This window comes from Agelaius phoeniceus, chromosome 28 (genome assembly GCF_051311805.1).
Source record: "Agelaius phoeniceus isolate bAgePho1 chromosome 28, bAgePho1.hap1, whole genome shotgun sequence".
In the NCBI taxonomy this organism is placed as follows: Eukaryota; Metazoa; Chordata; class Aves; order Passeriformes; family Icteridae; genus Agelaius; species Agelaius phoeniceus.
Window position 1 is genome coordinate 1,639,610 of NC_135292.1, and position 22,712 is coordinate 1,662,321.

General features: G+C 54.5%; 1 protein-coding gene and 2 pseudogenes across 3 annotated transcripts in view; 1 reads left to right on the top strand and 2 right to left on the bottom strand.

Annotated features, from left to right (window-relative positions):
- Positions 1–22,712, bottom strand: part of LOC143696041 (uncharacterized) — a 90,229-nt pseudogene that overhangs the window by 53,827 nt on the left and 13,690 nt on the right. The gene's annotated exons all lie outside the window — the stretch shown is intronic.
- Positions 5,797–15,895, bottom strand: LOC129132353 (uncharacterized). Its single transcript, XM_077191278.1, has 3 exons — positions 15,133–15,895; positions 8,077–8,142; positions 5,797–7,372 (listed from the first exon to the last, which is right to left on the bottom strand). Exons 1-3 carry the CDS (start codon positions 15,139–15,141, stop codon positions 6,371–6,373), a joined length of 1,077 nt encoding a protein of 358 aa, XP_077047393.1. The 5' UTR covers positions 15,142–15,895; the 3' UTR covers positions 5,797–6,370.
- Positions 19,568–22,712, top strand: part of LOC129132349 (uncharacterized) — a 97,887-nt pseudogene continuing 94,742 nt past the window's right edge. The window contains exons 1-2 of the transcript XR_013185492.1: positions 19,568–19,605; positions 19,760–20,613. The product of XR_013185492.1 is annotated as an uncharacterized LOC129132349 (transcript). The remainder of the gene's footprint in view (positions 19,606–19,759; positions 20,614–22,712) is intronic.

Consider the following 22,712-nt stretch of genomic DNA (forward strand, 5'->3'; position numbering starts at 1 on the left):
AAATCCCTGTGAGGGACAGGACTGAGAAAGTGTCCCTGGGTTCCAGGGAGAGCAGAACACTGGAGGCACTGATGGCAGCTGGGAACAAACAAGGCAAAGGTGTCTCTGGTGCTGAGCAAACCTGGATTTGTTCCAGGAATGCAAAGGGCCAAGGCCTGAGCCCCAGGGCCTGGCCAGGCAGATCCTGTCCCTCCCTCCTTGCTCAGGGCTCTTCCCGGGATGGGCACTGGCATGTGGGGATGGGCAATGCCAAGGGCAGGAGCGTGGGCCGGCCCCTGCCAGGCCGCTGAGCAGGGACAAGGAGGCAATGAGGCCCCAGGCCTGCAAGGGTCACTTGTCCCCTCCTGGCTCAGGCCCAGGCCCAGCAGCCATGGCCAAAGCGCTGCCCACGTTGGCTCTGTCAAGGCTGTCTTGCAGCTGCTGCCCATCCCTGTGCCCTGTGCAGCCCAGGCTGTCCCACGGTGTCCCTGCCCTGGCCTCTGTCCCTGCAGGCTCTCGGCATCCCCCGGCTGCCCCACCTGGCTGGGCCCTTCCTTTGCTGACAGCTCTGCCTCCTGCCTGCCCCTGCCCGCCCACACAAAGCCTGGGGCTGCTCCAGGCTCCTGCTGGGGACGTGCTGCACCACAGCCCTGCCCTGACAGGGAAATTCCTTTCTCCTGGAGCCACTCTGGGCCTCCCCAGCTGCCCTTGGCGTTAATTCTTTCTCTCTCTGGCTGTCTTCCACTATGTCAAAAGGATCCACCATCCCTGAAATCGCTCTTTAAACACTCTCCTGGCTCTGCTCCACTGTCCTCAGGCTCCACCCCACCGAGCACAGAGCTCCTTTGTCCCTATACAGTGCTCATGGGCCCAAGGCCTCCAAACCCCTCCTTGGGACATATCTGGGCCCTCTCCAAGGTGTTTCCAAATGAAAACATTCAGCTCAGAGTCTACGAAAATCATCAGAGGACAGGGCCAGCCTGACCTGTCTGTCCTGGCTACTTTTGACTGGGAGCAATCCTTGGATATAAAGAATTTGGTAGGCCAAATTCTAATTTTGGCCTTGGTCCCTGGACAAGAAGGCTGGTTCTTTTCCATAGGAATGAAGGAACAGAGCCCTTCTGTTTCAGGGGCAGATGAGAGGTGACCACCAGAGGCCAAGGCCAGCCAGAGCTAGCAGGTTTTGTTTTGCAAGATGCCCTTGCATAGAGGAAATTATTTTAGGGAGAGTACCCGTTTTGGCAATGGGCATCTGAAAAGTCAGACAGCTCTTTTCCATAGGAAGGAAAGCACAGAGCCCCAGTGCTCCAGGAGCTGATGAGAGGCAGCCCTTGACATCCCAAGATCAGCCAGAGCTGTCAGGTGGCCCCTGGGAGGCCAAGCCAGCCAGAGCTGTTCCATGTTCCCTGGGTTCCATGGGGTCCCACAATGTCCCAATGGTCCCTTGCTTCCATGGGGCCCTGAGGTGTCATAATGCCCCCTTGGTGACACGAGGCCCTGAAGGTTGGAATGGTCTCCATGGTTCCATCAGGCCCCACAGAGCCACAATGGTCTCTGGGTCCATGGAGCCCCTCTGTGTCACCATGGCCCCTTGGTTCCATGGGCTCCAGTGGTGCCACAATGATCCCCTTGGTTGCATGGGCTCCAGTGGTGCCACAATGATCCCCTTGGTTCCCTGGGCTCCAGTGGTGCCACAATGATCCCCTTGGTTCCATGAGGTCCCCACAGTGTCCCAGGGATCTCCATGGGAAGGAAAGAACCCAGCCCCACTGTTGCAGGTGCAGCCACCAGAGGCCCAGGTCAGCCAGCCTTGACGATACTGGCAGATTTTGCCTGGGACCAACCCTTGGATATTCAGAATTTCAGAGGTGGAATCCCAATTTCAGACATGGACATTGGAGGAGAAGGATGGTTCTTTTCCATAGGAAGGAAAGCACAGAACACCGGTGGTGTCTCAGGGGCAGATGAAAGGCGGCCATCAGAGGCCAAGGCCAGCCAGACCTCTCTGTCCTGGCAGCTTTTGTCTGAAAGCAACCCTTGGATATCGGGAATTTGGGAGGTGGAACCCCAATTTCAGCCATTTCTGCATAGATAAGAAGGACGGTTCTTTTCCATAGGAAGGAAATCACCCAGCCCCAGTGTTCGGACAGCAGGGGAGAGGCACCCCCAGGAGGCCAAGGGCAGCCAGACCTGTCTGTCCTGGCAGCTTTCACCTGGGAGCAATCTTTGGAAGTATGGAGCTTTAAAGGTGGAATCCCAATTTTGGCCATGGTCAAGATGGATTGTTTTTCCAAAGGAAAGTAAAGCACAAAGTCCAAGTGTTTTGGAAGAAGATGAGAGGTGGCCACCCTCAGCAAGCCCTGTCTCTCCTGGCACCTTTTGTCTAGGGGCTTTCCTTGGACATTGGGCATTTTGGAGGTGGAATCTCAGTTTTGGCTGTGGGTGCCTGGACAGGAAGAAGAGTTCTTTTTATAAGGAAGGAAAGCACCCAGCCCCAGTGTTTCAGAGGCAGATGAGGGCCAGCCCTCAGGAAGCCAAAGCCAGCCAGACTTGTCACTCCTGGCAGCTTTTGTCTGGGAGCTATCCTTGGATATAGGGAATTCCAGAGGCAGTTGCCCAGTTTTGGCCATGAGTGCCTGGTTGAGATGGAGGGTTTTTTCCCACAAGAAATAAAAGCACATGGTCCCAGGGTTTCAAAGGCAGATGAGAGGTGGCCCCAGGTAGGCAAAGCAGACAGATCTGTCCCTCCTGGCAGATTTCATCTGGGAACAAGCTTTGCATATAAGGAAATTTGGAGAAGGAATCACAGTTTTGGCCATAGGGCCCTGGAGGAGGATCAGGACAGTTCTCTCCCATAGGAAAGAGAGCCCAGAGCCCCAGTGCTTCAGGGGCAGATGAGGAGCAGCCCTCGACATGCCAAGGTCAGCCAGACCTGTCCAGCAGCCCCTGGGAGGCCAAACCAGCCACACCTGCTCCCTGTGCCCTTGGTTCCATGGGGCCCCACAGTGTCCCAATGGTCTCCTTGATTCCAGGAGTCCCTGCAGTGTCACAGTGTTCTCCTTTCTTCTGCAGTGTCACAACGGCCCCTTGGTTCCATGAGTTTCTGGACTGTCAGCAATGGTTTCTTTGCTCCAGAGGGGCCTTGATGTGTCACAAGGGCTCCGTGGCTGGGGTTTGTGTCTCACCCACGCTGGAACCCCAGCAGTTGGTAGCCATGTGCGTTTCTTTCTATAGAGCTTCTGTCTTCCTGTCTCTCTGCCTTCTCCTTCCAATGCTCTTGATATGGAACATTTTTTGATACCTCAACAACTGAAGTGATTAAACATTTCCAGGTACACCGGGCTGAGTTAATGAAGTCACTGCTATGGTGTTTTATGTTGAATTGGATGTTTTATTAAATCTTTTTCCAAAGTTTCTTGATTTTCTGTACTTTGCCAGTAAAATTTTGTGTCATTTTGACCTCTTGAGAATATATGGTTGGTGTTTCTCCTGTGCACCAAACTCCAGGAAAGGAACCCATGGTTACTGTGAGAAACGACTGCTGACTTTCAAAATTTTAAAAGGTTTATTCAACCTTAACAAAAATGACAAGCGAAGGACAAAATAAGGAAGAACAGGCCTGGGAGCTCCCCTCATGGCTGCCTACCATGTGCCTGACTCGTCCTCAAGATGGACACTTCGCCTTTGATACCCCGGGATTGCATCAGCCAACCCTGGCCCCTCCCACAGTCTGTCAGTCAACTCTTCTTTGCTGTTTATTGGTGGAGTCTGCTTTCCTGCAGCTTGATTGGCGGGTCAGGTGCTGTCATGCCATGCCCCCTCCCCAAGGAGCAAGTTTTTGTTCTCGCCTTCTTTCCACCTGTCCTGGATGGCTCAGGCTGTCTTATGGTAACAATAGGGAGGAAAGGGACTGTGGGGAGAACAGGGGACATCTAAACAACAGACTGTAATAACATAATCACACATCAATAAAGCTTCTCTTAATATTCATACAGTATCCATCCCTTAATTGTGAGAGCAAATCATCTCATTAGCCATCTATAACATAAAGGGACGTAAAACCACCGTTAAAAGGCTTGGTTCAACCTAAAATTACCCAAAGAGGCCTAAAATCCACCCATATGAGCCTAAAATCAGCCAAAGGCACCTAAAATCCAGTTTATCCTAGAATCACCCAAACAGGCCCAAACCCCACCCAAAGGGGCATATAACATCAAAAGGGATCTAAAATCCACCCTCAAACCCACCACATTTGGCCTAAAATCAGCACACAGGCCTAAGATCCACCCTAAAAGGCTTGAAATCACTGCAAGGGAGCTGAAATCCACCCTAAACCTGCCCAGTTTGGCCTAAAATCACCCAAATGGGACCTAAATTCTCTGGGACCAAGACCAAACCCAGCAGCAGAACCAGCACTAGCAGCAAGACTGAGACCGACACTGGAACTGAGATTGGCAGCACTACAGGACCGGCACCAGGACTAGGACCGAGACCCAGACCAGAACCTGCACCAGAACTGGCACTGGGACCAAGACTGGGACCAAGCCTGACACTGGGACCAGCACCAGGAGCGCTTTGGAACTGGGACTGGCACCGGCAGCGCTCCAGGACTGGGATCAGGACCGAGACTGGAACCCAGCACCTGCACCGGGACTGCTCTGGGACCGGGACCAGGACCGAGACTGGGAGCCCTCCAGGACTGAGACTGAGACCGTCACCGGAACCAGCACCGAGAGTGGCAGCGCTCTGGGACTGGGACTGAGACTGAGATTGGCACTGGGAGGACCAAGACCAGCACCAGTAGCAGCACTGGGTCCAGAACCGCTCTGGGACCAAGACTGAGACCAGCACTGAAACCAGCACCAGCAACTGGTGCCAAGAATGGCACTGCTCTGGGACTGAGACAGGGACTGAGAACAGGACCGGCACCGCTCTGCGATTGAGATTGACATGAGAACCAGAATCAGCGCCAGGAGTGCTCCAGGACTGAGATGGAAACTGAGGCGGGCACCAGGACCAGGATCAGTGACAGGATCACTCTGAGACTGGCACCAGGATCGGAAATGGGATTGGAAATGGGATTGGAAATGGGATCCCTCCTGGACCTCTGCGTTCATTCTGGGGAGTTTTGGCTGCGTGGGATCCCCTTGGTTCACATTGATCTGGTGCAGCCATCCTGGTCCATATGGTCCAGTTTGTGTGATCTCAGTCTCTGCTCCTAATCCCTATGGTCCCAGCCTGTGAAATCCTGGTCCACATGATTCCAGTCTGTACAATCCCAACCCATACAATCCCAGTCTACAAAATGCCAGTCCACATGGTCCCAATCTGTGCAGTCCCAGTCTGCAGGATCCCAGTCCACATGATCCCAGTCTGTATGGTCCTGATCCATATGGTCCCAGTAGGTGCAGTCCCAGTCTGTGGGATCCCAGTCCATATGATCCCAGTCTGTATGGTCCTGCATGGCACACACTCCCAGGGTCTGGAATTCCAGTTCCCAGCCAGGAAAAGATGTTCCTGCCCTTGAAGGCAAAGCTCTTAAATGGGGCCAAAAGCCAAGTGGAGCAAGATCCTACAGTGACATTTCACTGCCAGCCTTCAGAACTTCACCCGTGGCTGTTGTAGCTCCTGCACTGGGAATTAAATCAGGGCAGGGTCTTTGGTGGCAGCTGCCCTGGCTCAAGGGAGACACTGAGAGAGAAACAGAAAGGCAAAGAGAGGCAGGAGAGAAAGGAGGACACAAACACAATCAGCTGAGAAGGTGGCACTCTGCAAACGGAACTGCAATGGACTGAAAATGAATGGGACAGAAATCACTAACTCTGAAAGTTTTATTTGATATCAAATACATCCCACCCACCCAGCCTCACACAATCCCCACGCCACCGTACCAAATTTGGATCCCAATTCTCCCAGTCTCCTTCCAACCCCATCTCACCATGGCGGCTGTGGAATCAAGTGAGTCTGGCATGGGACTGAGTTTTTTTGAGGTGGCAACAAGCCATTATGAAGTGGGATTGAGCCCGTATGAATTAAAATTCAGTTGTTTTAAGTGGGATTCAGTTGTTTTGAGGTGACCCTCTTGGCTTTTGGAGTGCACAGAGATGAAGAACACTGCGCAAAATCCCCCCTGCCCAGAACCCACAAGTCCTCCAGAATATTTCCCCAAACCATCAATTCCCCCTTAAAAACCTCTGAAATTGTGGAACTTTAGACATCTTTGATCAATTTATTTCATTTAACCCTGTTTTGACTGTTTTTAAGGGATGAACATGGATCATGAGGAATATGGGCCACCAGGGCTGTGCCCAAAGTGCCTTCTCCAGTGGAGGATGGAGCTGGAGCAGCACACGAAGCTCTTCCCGCACTCGGGGCACTCGCAGGGCTTCCCTTACTGGTGCCTCCGTTGGTGTCGGGTCAAATGAGAACTCTGTGAGAAGCTCTTCCCACAGTGGGCACACTCGTAGGGCCTCTCCCCAGTGTGGATGCGCCGGTGTCTGATGAGGTGGGAGTTGCGCTGGAATCCCTTCCCGCAGTCAGGGCATTGGAAGGGCCTCTCCTCTGTGTGAATCCGATAGTGCCGGAGGAGACTGGAGCTGCTCTGAAACCCCTTCTTGCATTTATCACACTCATAGGGCCTCTCCCCTGTGTGGATCTTTTGGTGGCAGAGCAGGTAGGAATGCTGGCTGAAGCTCTTCCCACATTCCCCACACTTGTAGGGCCGTTCCCCAGTGTGGATGTTCCGGTGCTGGATCAGGTTAGAGCTCTGTCTGAAGCTCTTCCCACACTCCCCACACTCATAGGGCCGTTCCCCAGTGTGGGTCCTTTGGTGGCGGATCAGGCTGGAGCACCGGCTGAAGCTCTTCCCACATTCCTCACACTCGTGGGGCCTCTCCCCAGTGTGGATGCGCTGGTGCCTGACAAGATGTGTGTTTCGCCTGAAGCCCTGCCCGCAGTCAGGGCAGCGGAAGGGCCTCTCCTCTGTGTGTGTGTGCTGGTGCAGGAGGAGATTGGAGCTGGTCTGAAACCTCTTCCTGCATTGATCACACTCATAGGGCCGTTCCCCAGTGTGGGTCCTTTGGTGCTTGATCAGGTCAGAGCTCCACTTGAAGCTCTTCCCACACTCCATGCATGTGTGGGGCTTCACCCCATCATGGAGCTGCTCATGGAGCACCAGCTCCGAGCTCTGGCTCCATCTCCGGCCGCCTTCCCGGCCCAGGCTGGCTCTTTCCCCCTCACATCCCCGCCATCTGCGTTTGCAGCCCCTCCTCGTGCGGCATTTCCAGGGCTTTTCCTCCGCGTTGGCTTCCTGCGCCGTGGAGCCGCTCAAAACGGCCTCTGCCACCAGGTTCTGCCGCGGGCATTTGTCCTCCCTGCTCTCCATGCTCAACTCCTGCTCTGGGGGAGGAAGGACAAGGACAGGATGGGATTTGCCTCCGTGCCACAGGCAAGGGCAACGAGATCCCCCCAGGGCTGTGCTGCAGCCGAGGGCCGTGCTGGGCTGGGAGATGGAGCAGCACAGAGGAGAAAGGGACACTCATCGCCAGCTAGGGGCTGTGCACAAATCACAAACAGGATGGGACTGCTAGGAACGCGTCTTGAGCTGTTTTATTTTCCAGCATCAGTCTCATTACTTGGTTATGACAGTGGGAACATGCCAGCAGCTCACATCCCAGGTGGGAGACAAAGAACTTAATGTTAAAACTTACGTTAAAAGGGTTTTGACCAATCACACAAAGCAAAAGCATATTGACCATAGTTCTATCCGGTTAAAAAAATGCTTGCTTATTTCAAATACCTGCTTGTAAGCCTTAAAACACGATGCACAGAGCTCCATTATTAAGCTTGGAAATTCCTAATATCTTGCTAGATATACTTTTCTGCAGGTTAGGGAGTTAGTCTAGATAAGCATTAAGGCACAGACCATTGTTCTATTTCTCCTTACTTTCTCCTTCTTATATAATTTTTCTGCAGACCAATCTTACAGCTGCTGCAAAGCTCTAATCACAGTTCTACTGTCTCTGAGGCTTGTCTTTTGCAGCTTTACCCAAAATCCTCTGATTTTAAGGATTCCAGAGACACTGACTTCCTGCTCACCTGCCTCAGTGTCCTGGGGCATCTTCCTCTTCCTCGCAGCCTCCCAGGGTTTAGCAATGGGAAATCCTGGTTTGGGGAAAACAAGGGATCAGCACGTTGATTCTGAAGGTCCCTCTGCCCAAGTCCATCTCTACAAGTCACCGGCCATCTGGGCTCCAGAAAAACCTCCCAAACACCAAGATTCAGCCCTGAAAAACCCTCCTAGGAGTTCCCCATCCCTGGTCCCTCCCCTTTGGTGTTTGGGGGTTCCCCCCTGTCCCAGCTGCTGGGGTCATGCTTGGATTGGGTGCCTGCCCTGCCCAGGCTGCTGGCAGTCCCAGCAATGCCAAAAGCTCCCCCCTCTTAGCTCTCCCCATTTCGGGATGCTGGGGCCTTTTGGGCTCCTGGGCTCCCCTCATTCTCTGCTCTGGGCTGCAGCGGCTCCAAGGAGTCCCCCCTGCCCCTCTCCAGGCTCTTGAGGCTCCCGCCAATGGTGGCGCTCCCCCCTCTCTGGCCTCCCCACTTTGGCCTCCTGGGGCACACAGGGCTCTGCTCCTCCAGGCTGCCTCTGCCAGCAGCCGCCACCGCCACCCCCCGATATCCCCCCGAGGAGCCTTTTCCGCTCAGCCTTGGACTTCTTCATTCTCCAAACATCCCCCCAAAAACCCAACTGGGAGCAACTGGGAGTGACTGGGAACATGCTGGAGAGAACTGGGCTACACTGGGACATACTGGGAGTGACTGGAACAAAAGTAAGGGTGAAAGAGAGCAACTGGAACCATGTGGAGCACAACTGGTTTATTCTGGCAGGGACTGGGAGCACACTGGGGCCATATTTTAATCATACTGGGAGGGACTGGACTAATACTGGGAGTATTTAAGAGCGACTGGGAACACACCCTGCACATACTGGGCCTAACTGGGAGCACGCTGGCAGCAAATGGCATCATACTGGGACTGACTGGGCTGATCTAGGAAGCAACTGGAGCCATGCTGGAGGCATGGGGGTCCCAGGCCCACCCTGAACCGAGGTCTGGGTGTTTCGGGGGGAGGGGGCACAGCAGGGGTTCCCCCTCCCCCCGTTTTTGGGGGGTCTCCCACGGTGCCCCCTCCCCAAAAAGCTCCAGGGGCCCCCTGAAGTGGCTCCTGTTCCACCGGCTGGTGCCCACTGTCATGGTTTGACACTGGCACAATGCTAGTACCCCCATGAGAATACCCTCTCCCTGGTTTCTGCTGTGAGATGGGACCAGGAATAAGCAAAGCAGGCTCCCACTTAGGAAAAAAAAATTATTAACTAAACTACAAGGGAAAGGAAAAAAAGAAAAAAGAAAAAAAGAAACACACAAGGAAAATGAAAACTTCACAAATACATCTCCTCCTCCTCCCCACCAAATTCCCAATACAATACATCCCCCAAATCATCGACTCTCAGTCCGGCACCACCCTTCAGAATACTCCATCCTCAGTTCATCAAGAGGAGAAGGAGTCCTTCTTGTGCCAATGGGGACCTCTTCCTTTCATGTCCAGCACTCTCACCACTGAACACGGACCAGAGCTGCTTCTAGGGTCGACTTTTAAGGATGCTTCGTCCCACTGCAAAAAGGCACAGTCTCAACTTTGGGACATCAGTCCCCCCATATTTCACCCCCTGGGGCCGAGGGGTACCAACACCGAACCCTCTTGGTTCTGAGGCATTGCCTCCCCCTAGAATGCAGTCTCTGTATCACAAGGAAACATGGCTCTGTCCATGGCTACACAAAGAGTCCAGCATAAGCTACTCCATCATCTCTTCCACCTGAATTCTTCTCTATTCTTTTCAGATCTCTCCCTTGCTCAGACCTCCAACTCTTACTCAGTTCCCTCTTCATCTTCTGCTCCATCCCCCTCCAGGAGAGGTCAATGCTCTGAAGAGTTTTCATTGTCCACAAAAGGGTTAAAAGCTCTTACAAGTGGCCGGACACATCAATTTCAAGATAACAGTCCTCGGCACCGGCACACTCTCTCTCTCTGAGCGGGGGGCTGCCTGGTACCTGGCTAAACAAACTCCTGGTGCTTCTCTCTCTCCTCCACCCTTGGGCCAGGCCTACCTCATGGCCACGTGGCTTCCCCGCCCCCCGCCCAGCCGGGAACTGGGGGGGAGGGGGGGGGGGGGGGGGGGGCAAGACCCGAACTCTTTCCCGCCGGAAATCCAAAATAGCCTCCTAGGGGAGAGCCCTGCTTTTAACCCTGTGTTCTCAGAGGCGGATCCAATGTCCCAATGGCCACACTAGGTGCCAATATTAAAATCTGAGCACCCATTGGCCTGACCACAGCATCCCAGAAAACATATTTCCTGTCAAACCACCACACCCCCTGATCCAGGATGGCCCCTGGTGAGTCTGGGGGTTCTGGGGGGATTTTGGGGGGCTTTTTTTGAGATTTAGGGATTTTTGGGACATTTGGGGATCTTTGGAAGGGCTTGGGGGGGTTTGGGGGTGTTCTGGGGACTTTTTGGAATTTTGGGGCATTTTTGAGGCAATTTTTGGGAGGGTTTTGGGGGATTTGGGTGAGGCTTTTTTGAGTTTTGGGGGATTTTATTGGGAGTTTAGGAGGAATTATGGGGTTTTTGGAGATAATTATTTGGTTTTGGGGGATTACAGGATTTTGGGGCATTTATGGATTTGGGGAATTTGGATTTTGGGAGATTTTATTGGGGTTTAGGTGGGGTTTTGTTTTTTGGGGGGGGTTTATTGAAATTTTTGGGAGATTTTTTTTAACTTTGGTGAGTTCCACTGAGATTTTGTAGGATTCTGTGGTATTTTGGAGCATTTTATTCTGATTTTTAGGGGCTTTAGGGTACATTTTGTGGAATTTTGGGGGTCCTTGTGTGGTCTGGGAGGGCTCTGGGGTTGTCCCCAGGTGTGGGGAAGGGCTGAGAGGCACCAAAATCTCCTTAAAACCCCCAAGAGTCCCAATAAAACCTACGAAATCCCAACTGAAGATCACAAAATCCCATTAGAACACTCTAAAATCCCATTAAAAGTCCACAAAATGTCTTGAAATCCCAACAAATCCCCAAAATCCTAATTAAGCCCCACAAATCCCCCAAAAATGTCCCCAAAACCACATGAAACCCCATAAAATCCCACAGAAGACCAAAAGAAATCCTGGCAACACCCAAAGAAGACCACAAAACCCCTGCGAAACTCCACAAAAATCCCCAAAAACCCCCCAAAATTTTCGTTAAAAAACCCTGACCTCCAAAGAATCCCACTAAATGCCTCCAGAATTCCAAGAAAACCACCCCAAATCCCACAGAAATTCCAAAAAAATCCCCAAAAATTTAAGAGAATCCCAAAAAATCCTCACAAAATCCCAGTAATCCCACCAAAATTATAAAAAAACCCAAACCAAAACAAAAAAAGATTCAATGAACCCCCAAAAACCTCGAGAAACACACCCCCCCCAAATGCCAATAAACCCCCCCAACGTGTCAATAAAACCCCCCAAAATCCCTGAAAATTCTGCACCTCCCCAAAACCCAATCCTTCTCTCGGAAAACCCCAATAATCGCCCCTGAGCTCCCCACAAACTCCCGCAGCCCAAGAAAGCCCCAAATGCCCCAGCCCTGCCTGGCCCTCCCTGGTCCCTCCCAGTCCCGCCCAGGCCCGTCTGGGGCCGCAGCCAAAACTCCCCAGAGCGAGCGCGGAGGGCCCGGAGCGAGCCTGGAGCCCATCCCGGGCTCGGCCTCAGGCTCGGCCCCTCGGGGGCATTTTGGGCTGGCCTGGGCAGGGTTAGGGTGGGCTCGGATCCCTTGCGGGCATTCCCAGCCTTGCCGGGGGGATTTTAGGCCCCTTTGGCTGATTTGAGGCCGAATCTGGTGGGTTTGAGGGGAAGATTTTGGATCCCTTTGGACGATTTGAGGCCCACATGGGTGAATTTAATCCTGTGTGAGTGATTTTGAGTCCCTTTATTTGGTGATTTTGGGTTCATTTGAGTAGGTCTTCTGCTTCATTGTGTAATTTTAGGTCAAACCAAGTCATTTAGGATGATTTGAGGTCCTCTTCTGTTGGTTTCAGGCTGGTTTCGGTGATTTTATGTCAATTTAGGTGATTTTTGTTAAATCTGGATGGATTTTAGGCGCCTTCGGGAGATTTTAGGCCAAAGCAGGTACTTTCAGGGTGGATTTGAAACCCATTTTGGAGATTTAAGGGTGATTTTAGGCCATTTGAGGGAGGTGTCAACCAGTTTGGGCAATTTTAGTCCCCTTTGGTTGGATTTTAGACCCATTTGGATAATTTTAATCCTCTTTGACTGATTATAGGCCAAACTTGGTTGATGTAGGCTGAATTTGAGGCCCTTTTGGGTGACTTTAAACCAAACCAGGCCCTTTCAGGATCGCGCGTCCCCTTGGCCCCACCCCTTTCCCCTCACAGTTCCCTGCCCTTTCCCTGCCCCCTTTCCCCTCAAGGTTCAGCCTTCGGGAACAGGGGAGGAGGAGGAGGGAGGAAGGAAGAGGCCAAGCGGCCGCAACACAAGAGGAGAGGGAGAATCTCGTGGCCCGGGCACTCCCTGGAGTCGCCACAGCCCCGGGAGCATCGGCCCCCATCTCGTAAGTGCCTGGGCAGGGGGAGCTCGGCCCAAATATCCTGGGGGGTGCCTGGGTTTGGTTTTTTTTGGGGGGATGTTTGCAGCTGGCAGGGCTCCAAAGCCGAGCCGCAGATGGCCCTCGGGGGGACATCAGGGGTCCCCGGGAGGTGTTTTTGGGGGTCCCGGTGTGGGTGGCGGCAGAGCCCCAGCGGGGGGCGGGGGGATGCGGGTCCCCCCGCAGTGGGGGTTGGGCTTCCCAGCCGGGCCCTCCGAGCTCTGCCGGGGCCATGTGGGGACCGCTTGGGAGAGGCGGCCCCGGCGGGGGGACACCGGTTCTGGGGAGCCCCAGGAGTAGCTGCGGCTTCACCGAGCGGGAGCCCAGAGAGAGGAGAGCCCCAGAAGGGCAAAGCGGGGACCCCGAGAGGGGGGGACCCCTGGGATTGCCGGGACCCCGGCAATGGGGGGTGCTGGGGCTGGAGAGGCGGGATGGCCGGGAAAGGGGTTCAGGGGTGCCGGTGCCGGCAGTGGCTGCTCCCGGTATGAGCCCAGTCACTCCCAGTCATTCTCTATGATGATGCAATTTGCTCCCAGCACAGTCCCAGTTGCTTCCAGTTCCTCCCACTTGCATCCAGGGTGTTCCCAGTTCTCTCAGTTGCCCCTAGCACAGTCCTAGTCACTCCCAGTATGATCCCAGTCTCTCCCAGTATGAGCCTGGTCACTTCCCCTCACTCCCTGAAGGAACCCTGTTGCTCCCAGTATGATCCCAGACTCTCCCACTTGCCGCCAGCATGTTCCCAGTTCCCCCAGCACATTCCCAGTTGCTCCCAGTCTGGTCCCAGTCACCACATCTATGGTCTCAAGACACTCCCAGTACATCTCAGCTGCCCTGAACATTCTGGCAGTCATTGCCAGGCACTCCCAGTTCCCTCAGGGTGGTTCACTTGCCCCCAGTTGTCTCCCAGTTCCTCTAATTATGTCCCCAGTTGGCTCCCAGCATGGGCCCTGTAGATCCCAGTAACCCCCAGTCAGGGTCCAATCACACCCACTCTAATCCCAGTATGATTGTAGCCACTCCCAGTATGATCCCAGTCACTCCCAGTCTGATGCCAGTGCCACCAGTGTGATTCCAGTTGCTCCCTGTCAATGCCAACATGACCCCAGTAGCCTCTGGTGTGATCCCAGTGACTCCCTGTGTCTCCCAATATATCCCAGTCACCCCCAGCATGCTCCCCGTCACTCCCACTTTCTCCCAGTTGGGTTCAGCACAATTCCAGTTGCTCACAGCCACTCCCAGTCAATCCCAGCATGATTCCAGTCACTGTCAGTGTGATCCCAGTCTAACCCAGCATGGACCCAGCTGCTCTCACTGTGATTCAAGTTTGATTCCATTTGCCCCCAACAGAGTTCCAGTTGTTCCCAGTTCCTCCCATTATGATCCCAGTTAACCTGAGATTAGTCCCAGTCCCTCCCAGCAGGGTCCCAGTCATGCCCAGTTGCCCCAAGCATGGTCTGAGTTGTCCCCAGCAAGATCCCTGCTGTTCCCAGTGTGATTCCAGTCCCCCCAGTATGGTTACAGACATTCCCAGTATATCCCAGTTGCCCCAGTAAGGTTCTAGTTACCTCAGAAGGATCCCAGTCTTTCCGAGTAACTCCCAGTTGCCCCAGTTATAGTCTCAGTCCCCTCAGCATGGTTCCAGTACCTTCCAGCCAATCCCAGTTGCTCCCAATATATCCCCATTTTCCTCCCAACATGGGCCCAGTAGCTCCCAGTAACCCCCAGTCAGGTTCCATTCATGCCCAGTATAATCCCAGTATGAGTGTAGCCACTCCCAGTATGATCCCAGTCCCTTGCAGTCTAATTCCAGTTGTTCCCAGGCACTCCCAGTCTGATGCCAGTGCCCCCAGTGTGATCCCAGTTGCCCCCAGCATGGGCCCAGCTGTTCCCAGTGTGCTTCCATTACTCCCCAATGGTTACAGACACTCCCAGTATGGTCCCAGTTGAACACAGTTGTCCCTGCTCTCGTCCCAGTCACTCCCCATATGATCCCAGTTCCTCCCAGCATGGTCCCACTCACTCCCAGTTGCCCCCAGCATGGTCCCAGTTCTCCCCAGCATGGTCCCAGTTGTTCCCAGTGTGGTTCCAGTCCCCCCAGCATGGTTCCAGACACTCCCAGTATATCCCAGTTGCCCCCAGCATGTCTGTAGTCATTTCCAGGCACTGCCAGTGGCCCCAGTAAGGTGTCAGTTATCCCAGTATGATCCCCCAGTCATGCCCAGAATATCCCAGTTGCCCCCAGCATGCATCCAGTCCTTCCCAGTTCCTCCAGTTTGCTTGCAGCATGATCCCAGTTTTCTTCAGCTGCTCCCAGTAGCCCAAAGTGTGATCCCAGTTGCTCCCTTTCAACCCCAATATGATCCCAGTAAGCTCCAGTTTGATCCCAGTCACATGCCAGCCCTCCCAGTGTGGTCCCAGTTGCATCCAGTCTCTCTCAGTATGGTCCCATCTACCTCCAGCATGGTTCCAGTTGCTTCCTAGATCAGCCCAGTCAGTCCCAGTATGATGCCATTTGCTGCCAGCGTGCTCCCAGTTGCTCCCAGTCAGGCCCAGTATGGGGGATGATGTGCAGGGTGTGCTCCCAGTTGCTCTCAAATACTCCCAGTATTAGTCCAGTCCCTCCCAGTATGATCCAAAGATGAGCCCAGTGTGCTCCCAGTCCCTGCCAGTGTGAACCAGTTGTGCTCCACATGATTCCAGTTGTTCCTTTCACCCTTACTTTTGTTCCAGTCACTCCCAGCATCTCCCAGTGTAGCCCAGTTCTCTCCAGCATGTTCCCAGTCACTCCCAGTTGCTCCCAGTTGGGTTTTTGGGGGGATGTTTGGAGAATGAAGAAGTCCAAAGCTGAGCGGAAAAGGCCCCTCGGGGGGACATCGGGGGGTGGCGGTGGCGGCTGCCGGCAGAGGCAGCCTGGAGGAGCAGAGCCCTGTGTGCCCCAGGAGGCCAAAGTGGGGAGGCCAGAGAGGGGGGAGCGCCGCCATTGGCGGGAGCCTCAAGAGCCTGGAGAGGGGCAGGGGGGACTCCTTGGAGCCGCTGCAGCGCAGAGCAGAGAATGAGGGGAGAAGGGAGCCCGGGAGCCCAAAAGGCCCCGGCATCCCGAAATGGGGAGAGGGAAGAGGGGGGAGCTTTTGGCATTGCTGGGACTCCCAGCAGATGGGGGAGGGCTGGGGCCGAGTAGACGGGGGATCCCCAGTCCAAGCGTGACCCCCAGCAGCTGGGACAGGGGGGAACCTCCCCGGGCACCTGCGGGATGGGGGGCGATGCTCCCGCGGTGCGGCGAGTTCAGGCAGCGCCGGAGCCGCGCGATTCCGGCCGTCCTCTGCTCCCGTCGCTTCCTGCTACCGCTCCGCCTCTTCCTCCCTCCCTCCCTCCCTCCCTCCTCCTCCCCTCCCTCCTCCTCCCCCCCTCCTCCTCCCCCCCCGGTCCCGGAGCCCTCACAGCCCGCGGGAGGAGCAGGGGTGGCGCCGGGACGGGTCGGAACGGAGCGAGGGGGGGGGGGGGGGCTGGCAGGAGTGGGGTGACTGGGCTGTACTGGGATCATCTTGGGAGCAGCTTCTGGTTGACTGAGTTCTACTGGGACCATACTAGGATCATACTGGGAGTGAGGAGGAGCAGCACGATGGCTCCAGCGCTGGGGCTGGGGGCTCTCCTGGGGCCCGGGGTGGCAGCGAGAGCTGAGGGGGACTTCCGGCACCGGGACTCTCTGATCGCCCATCCCGGAGCACCGAAGGGCCCCTGAAACCCCATTCCTGGGCGCTGGGATCCCCCCGCACCCCCATTCCTAGGCATGGGATCCACCCTGCACCCCCTTATCCGGCACCAACAACCCCCACACCCCCTTCCCGGCCATCCCGCCTCTCCCAGCCCCCAGAGCCCCCTTTTCCCTTACCCAGAGACCCCCTGGACCCCTATTCCTTCCTTTCCCAGCCCCCAGCCCCTCCTCTCCTCAACGCCGAGGACACCCGGGACCCCTATTCCCAGCCATCCCGGGTTTTCTACCTTTTGCTGGGAATGGGAAACACTGGGGACCCTTGGAGCTCCCTTTCCTGGATGCAGGAACCCCCTTAACCCAGCCCGTCCCACCTCTACCCACCGCAGCCTCCCCTTTTCTCACTCCTGGAACCCACAAACCCCGTTCCCTGCTCTCCCAGCTCTCCCGTTCCCTCTTTGGTTCCCCTATGCCCCCCAGCCCCGTCGGTGTCCCCCCAGTTCTCCCGTCCCTGAGTTCCCTGCCCTTGGCACTGTCGGAGCCCGGCCCGGGGTTCCCCCAGTTGGTGTCCATGGGGTCCCTGGCTGGGATTCCCTTCCAGCGGGATCTCGGCACAGCCAGGGCCGGCACCACGAGCAGCACTGGCACGGGGCCACCGGGGAGCTGCCACTGCTGCAGCTGCATCCTGCCATTCCCAGTTGCTCCCAGTTCCTCCCAGTGGCTGCGCAGTCGGCTCCCAGCATGCGCCTGGTAGCTCCCAGCACCCCCCAGACAGGGACCAATCACACCCCCTACAATCCCAGTCCAATTGTAGTTACTCCCAGTATGATCCCAGTCACTCCCAGTATGATCCCAGTCACTCGTGGTCTAACTCCAGTCACTTCCAGTCACTCCCAGTATGATGCCAGTGCTCCCAGTGTGATCCCAGTTGCTCCCTGTCAATGCCAGCATGACCCCAGTAGCCTCCAGTATGTTCCCAGTCACTCCCTGTCTCCCCCAGTATATCCCAGTCCCCCCCAGCATGCTCCCAGTCACTCCCACTTCCCCCCAGTTACTTTCAGCATGATTCCAGTTGCTGACAGCTGCTCCCAGTCAATCCCAGTATGATTCCAGTCACCCTCAGTGCGATCCCAGTCTCACCCAGCATGCTGGGTGAGATCCAGCTGCTGGATCCCAGCTGCTCCCACTGTGATCCCAGTATGATCCCTGTTGCCTCCAGTGTAGTTCCAGTTGTTCCCTGTTCCTCCCAGCATGATCCCAGTTGTCCCTAGAATAGTCCCAGTTCCTCTCAGCAAGGTCCCACTCACTCCCAGTTGCCCCCAGCATGGTCCCAGCTGTTCCCTGTGTACTTCCAGTCCCCCCAGTATGGTCACAGACATTCCCAGCATGTCCCAGTGTGCCTAGTACAGTTCTAGTTAGCTCAGAATGATCCCAGTCTTTCCCAGTTCCTCCCAGTTGCCTCCAGCATGATCCCAGTTTCTGGCAGTTGCCCAAAATATGATCCCAGTGGCTCCCAGGATGACACCAGCAGTACCAGTAGTCACTCCCAGCATGTTCCAGTCACCCCCAGTATGACCCCAGTTAGTCCCAGATACTCCCAGTGTTATTGCAGTCATGCTCAGAGTGACTCCCTGTTACTCCCAGTGTGGGCCCTGTTGCTCCCAGTCGCTTCCAGTATGGTTCCAGTCAGGGCCAGCACCTTCCCAGTCACTCCCAGTATGACCCAGCATGGGCACAGCTGCTCCCATGATCATCCTGTGTGGTTCCAGTTGCTCCCATTTACCCCTAGTGTGGTTTCAGTCTCTCCCAGTATATACCAGTTACTCCCAGCATGTTCACAGTCACTCCCAGTTGCCCTGAGTTGCTTCCAGCCTGATGCCAGTTGCTCACAGCCACTCCCAGTCACCCTCAGTGCAGTCCCAGTTGCTGCCATTATGACTCAGTATGATGCCAGTCACTCCCAGCATTGGCCAGCTCCTCCTACTGTGGTCCCAGTAGGATCCCAGTAGCCCCCAGCAAGGTTCCAGTCACTCTCTGTTCCTCCCAGTGTGATCCCAGTTGCCCCAGTATAGTCCCAGGTACTCCATAGATGATCCCAGTCCCTGCCAGCATGGTCCCAGTCATGCCCAGTTGTTCGCAGTGTACACCCAGTCATTCCCACTTGCTCCCAGCATGGGGTCCCAGTTCTCTCCAGCATGGTCCCACCTGTTCCCAGTGTGGTTCTAGTCACCCGAGTATGGTTAACAGACACTACTGGTATATCCCAGTGTCCCTCAGCATGCTCACAGGCATTCCCAGTCACTCCCGTATGATCCCAGTGCAGCCCAGTCTCTGGCAGTGCTGCCACTGCTGGGATCCCCCAGCCCTGTGTGCGTTCCCCCCTGGCGGATGTGCCGAGAGGAGCCCCAAGGGCTGGCATTGGCCAGTCAGGGTCCCCAGCAAGGCCCAGTTTGGATGTGCAGCCCCCAGTTTGCCCAGTTTGCCTCTCCTTTGGCCCGGGCCAGGTTCCCCCTGCCTGCAGCGGCTGGGAGCAGCCGAGAGCCCCGCACTGCCCATGCCGACCTGTCCCGGCTCCATCCCCGCTCCTGCTGCAGGCTGCGAGGGCTGCGGGAACGGGGCACCGAGGGTGTGGCTGCTGCTGGGGGAGGAGGAGGGAGGGAGGGAAGGGCAGGGATGAAGGAGGAGAAAGAGGTGGTGTTAGGGAGGAGGAGGGATGGAAGAGGAGGGAGAGGAGGGACAAAGGAGCATCAAGGAAAGGAGAAGGAAGCACGCAGACCTCAAAACTTCAAGCATCCCAGCTGCTGGGGAGATGGAAAAGGGAGGAATTTTTTTTTTTTTTTTTTTTTTTTTTTTTTTTTTTTTGATTTCTGGGACTCCCAACAGATTGGGGTGGGTGGGGACTGAGTAGACAGGGGATCCCCAATCCAAGTGTGCAAGTGTGACCCCCAGCAGCTGGGACAGGGGGAACGCCCAAACACCAAAGGGGAGAGACCAGGGACACAGAACACCTGGGAGTCATTTTCAGTGGTAAATCTTGGTGTTTGGGATGTTTTTATGCCTGGTGACTTCTAGAGATGTACTTAGGCAGAAGGACCTTCGAACTCTGTGTGCTCATCCCTTGTTTTTCCCCAAAGCAGGGTTTTCCATTCCCAAACCCTTGGCTGGATGGAGAAGGAGGCTGCAAGAAAGAGGAAGATGTCCCGGGACATCCAGGCAGGTGAGGAGGAAGTCAGTGCCCCTTTCCCCTCTGTGCTGCTCCATCTCCCAGCTCAGCACAGCCCCCAGCTGCAGCACAGCCCTGAGGGGATCTCGTTGCCCTTGCCTGTGGCACGGAGGCAAATCCCATGCTGTCCTTGTCCTTCCTCCCCCAGAGCAGGAGCTGAGCATGGAGAGCAGGGAGGACAAATGCTCACGGCAGAACCTGGTGGAAGAGGCTGTTTTGAGCGGCTCCACGGCGCAGGAAGCCAATGGGGAGGAAAATCCCCGTAGATCCTGCAGGAGGAAGGGCTGCAAACCCAGCCCAGGGTGCTCTGAGGAGGAAAGAGCCACCCTGAGCCAGGAAGGTGGACAGAGCTTCAGCCAGAGCTCAAAGCTGGTGGTCCCTGGGCAGCTTCAAGATGGGGAGAAGCCCTACAAGTGCTTGGAGTGTGAGAAGAGCTTCAGGTGGAGGTCCCACCTGCTCTGCCACCAGATGATCCACACCGGGGAATGGCCCTATGAGTGTGGGGACTGTGGGAAGGGCTTTGGCTACAGCTCCAACCTCATCATCCACCAACACATCCACACTAGGGAATGGCCCTACGAATGTGAGGAGTGTGGGAAGAGGCTTCAGTCAGAGCTGCAGCCTAATCTGCCACCAGATGATCCACACTGGGGAGAGGCCCTACAAGTGTGGGGAGTGTGGGATGAGCTTTAGATGGTGCTGTGACCTGATCCCTCACCAGATGATCCACACTGGGCAGAGGCCCTATGAGTGTGGGGAGTGTGGGAAGAGCTTCAGCCAGAGGACCCAACTGATCAGCCACCAATGCATCCACACCAGGGAGAGGCCCTACGAATGTCCTGCGTGTCAGAAGAGGTTTCACACCAGCTCAGATCTCCTCAAGCACCAGCGGATTCACTCAGAGGAGAGGCCCTTCCGCTGCCCCAACTGCAGTAAGGCCTTCAAGCACAACCCCCACCTTGTCAGGCACCAGCTCATCCACACCGGGGAGAGGCCCTACAAGTGTCCCCAGCTTCTCCAGGAGCTCTCACTTGACCAGACACCAACGGAGGCACCGCTAAGGGAGCCCTGCGAGTGCCCTGACTGTGAGAAGAGCTTCATGCACTGCTCCAACTTTATCCCCCATTGGAGGACTCATATTGTGCAGAACCCTGGTGACCCACATTCCCTGTGATCCGTGTACAGAAGTGTCTTAGGTTGGAAATAGGGGTATTCTATTCCTATCTGCTGGAGGTGGAACAGTTAGCTTCTGTTATTTGGGCAGTTTTCTTTATCTCTTCCACAACCAATCCTCCTGCTAGGGAGATATCTTCTGTTAATGGGCCATTGAGTCTCACTGCATGACTGAAAAAATGTACATCATCCCATTGTGAGACGCTCCACAGCGCCAGACTAGAGTCAAGCTCAACAGAGTCTTCTTTCCCCGCTGATTCTGCCTAGCCTGTTCCCTTGGCTGTGGTTTCACTGGATAGGTAGGAACATTGGGAATCTCGTTCATCCATTCAAGCACGTCACTAATTAGGTGACTGATTCCACTGTCCAGCTAAACCAGCAGAGGGAAGGGGCCAAGTTTATTATTAATACTAAACAGGTACAATCAATCAAGTTCTGCTCGTAAATATAAGTACTATATCTACTGAGGCAACAAGCGCTTTGGATGCCAGGGCCCGGGCGATCTTCTCCAGCCTTGTTTTAGAGAAACTGAGGGCTGAAAGCAGCTCCGAGTTCTTGCGATACCACTTTCCTTGAGTCCCCATGGGAAAGCCTACATATTCAATATCTACCCCGTTAGTCAGTTGCTGTATTTGTAAATGAAGGTGTTGATATTTCTTGGCCTTCTCAGCAGCAGCCTCCCTCACTGAGGAACTGCTGTGCTCATATCTCACTGTGACGTCTACCACTAACGCCTTAGAGCCTTTCACAAGGATTAGGTCCAATTTAAACAACTCATTAACATCATCTCTCAGGTGCGGCTCCTGAAAAACCGTCCAGTCCTCCTTCTTAGCTTCACAGCTAAGGGTTTCACAGATGGCATTATGTCATTTGATCCTGGCATCTTGAGTGATTGGACAGTTCCTGACAATGTGGGCTACAGTTTCATATCCAGCACCACAATGTCGGCATGATCGAACAAAGTCCTCATGCCTACCCCTAGCCAGGAATTCTCTTGTTGGGTAGACATTGGCTTTCAGTTGTAGGGCCGTTATAAGTTTTCAGTGAGGTATGCCCTTTTACTGCCTTATCCAGGCATTACTGATGTAATCATTCTCGAAATTTTCAACACCATGGTCCTGGGCTACCAGATGCATCCATCTCTGAAACTCAATTTTCCGCTAATTACAGGGTCTTGGATAGCAGACTTTAGGAGTGGGTGCCTCCCCTTCCGACAGGCTTCATCACCACCACCACCTTTGATCGTTGGTATAGGCTCCCAAATTGGTAGGATGGACTCTTTTTTTCCACCTGCTCTCAACCATAACTTTTCAAATAATAATTCCAGCTGTTCCCCTCTTAGAAAACCCCCCAGAGCCTCATCCAAAGACTGTGCCAATCTATGAAGTCTTCGCGCTTGAATACTTGGAATGCACCAACTTAATGATGCCTAAACCACTGTCTTTAAAACTCAAATACAAGATGGCATCACATGTACTTGGTATAAGTTCTGAGTATATTGACCTGAAGAGGTTTGAGGGGTCAACTCCCAATCCGATGGAGCGAGTCCACAAGTTTCTCTGATAAACCCAAGTCTGCAAAGCCAGTCCAGGGGTCAATCCATGTGCCAAGATATTTTTCTGAGCTCCCTGGGTCAGTCATATTAAGGGCGGGAACCATTTATCTTCAATGGGGGACAATCATTGATAGTATATGAGTCCATTGTTGGCCTGATGAAAAAGCTATGACATTTTTCCCGCTGAATCCGGAGACCAGTAAGTTCACAGAAGGCATGCAACAAGGTATTGCAACACATGCCATCCCAGGAATCACTCAGCAGCACTAAATCATCTGCAAACGCCATGGCCGTTATTCTCAGGCTACCATGCTGGAACCCCTGACCCTCACTTTCAAGCTTGCATAGAAGGGGGTCCATTGCCAGCTTGAAA

Coding starts and splice junctions, on each gene's coding strand:
- LOC129132353 (XM_077191278.1), bottom strand. Junction 7,373..8,076: donor GCCCCAGGACACTGAGGCAG/GTGAGCAGGAAG, acceptor CCCCCAGAGCAG/GAGTTGAGCATGGAGAGCAG.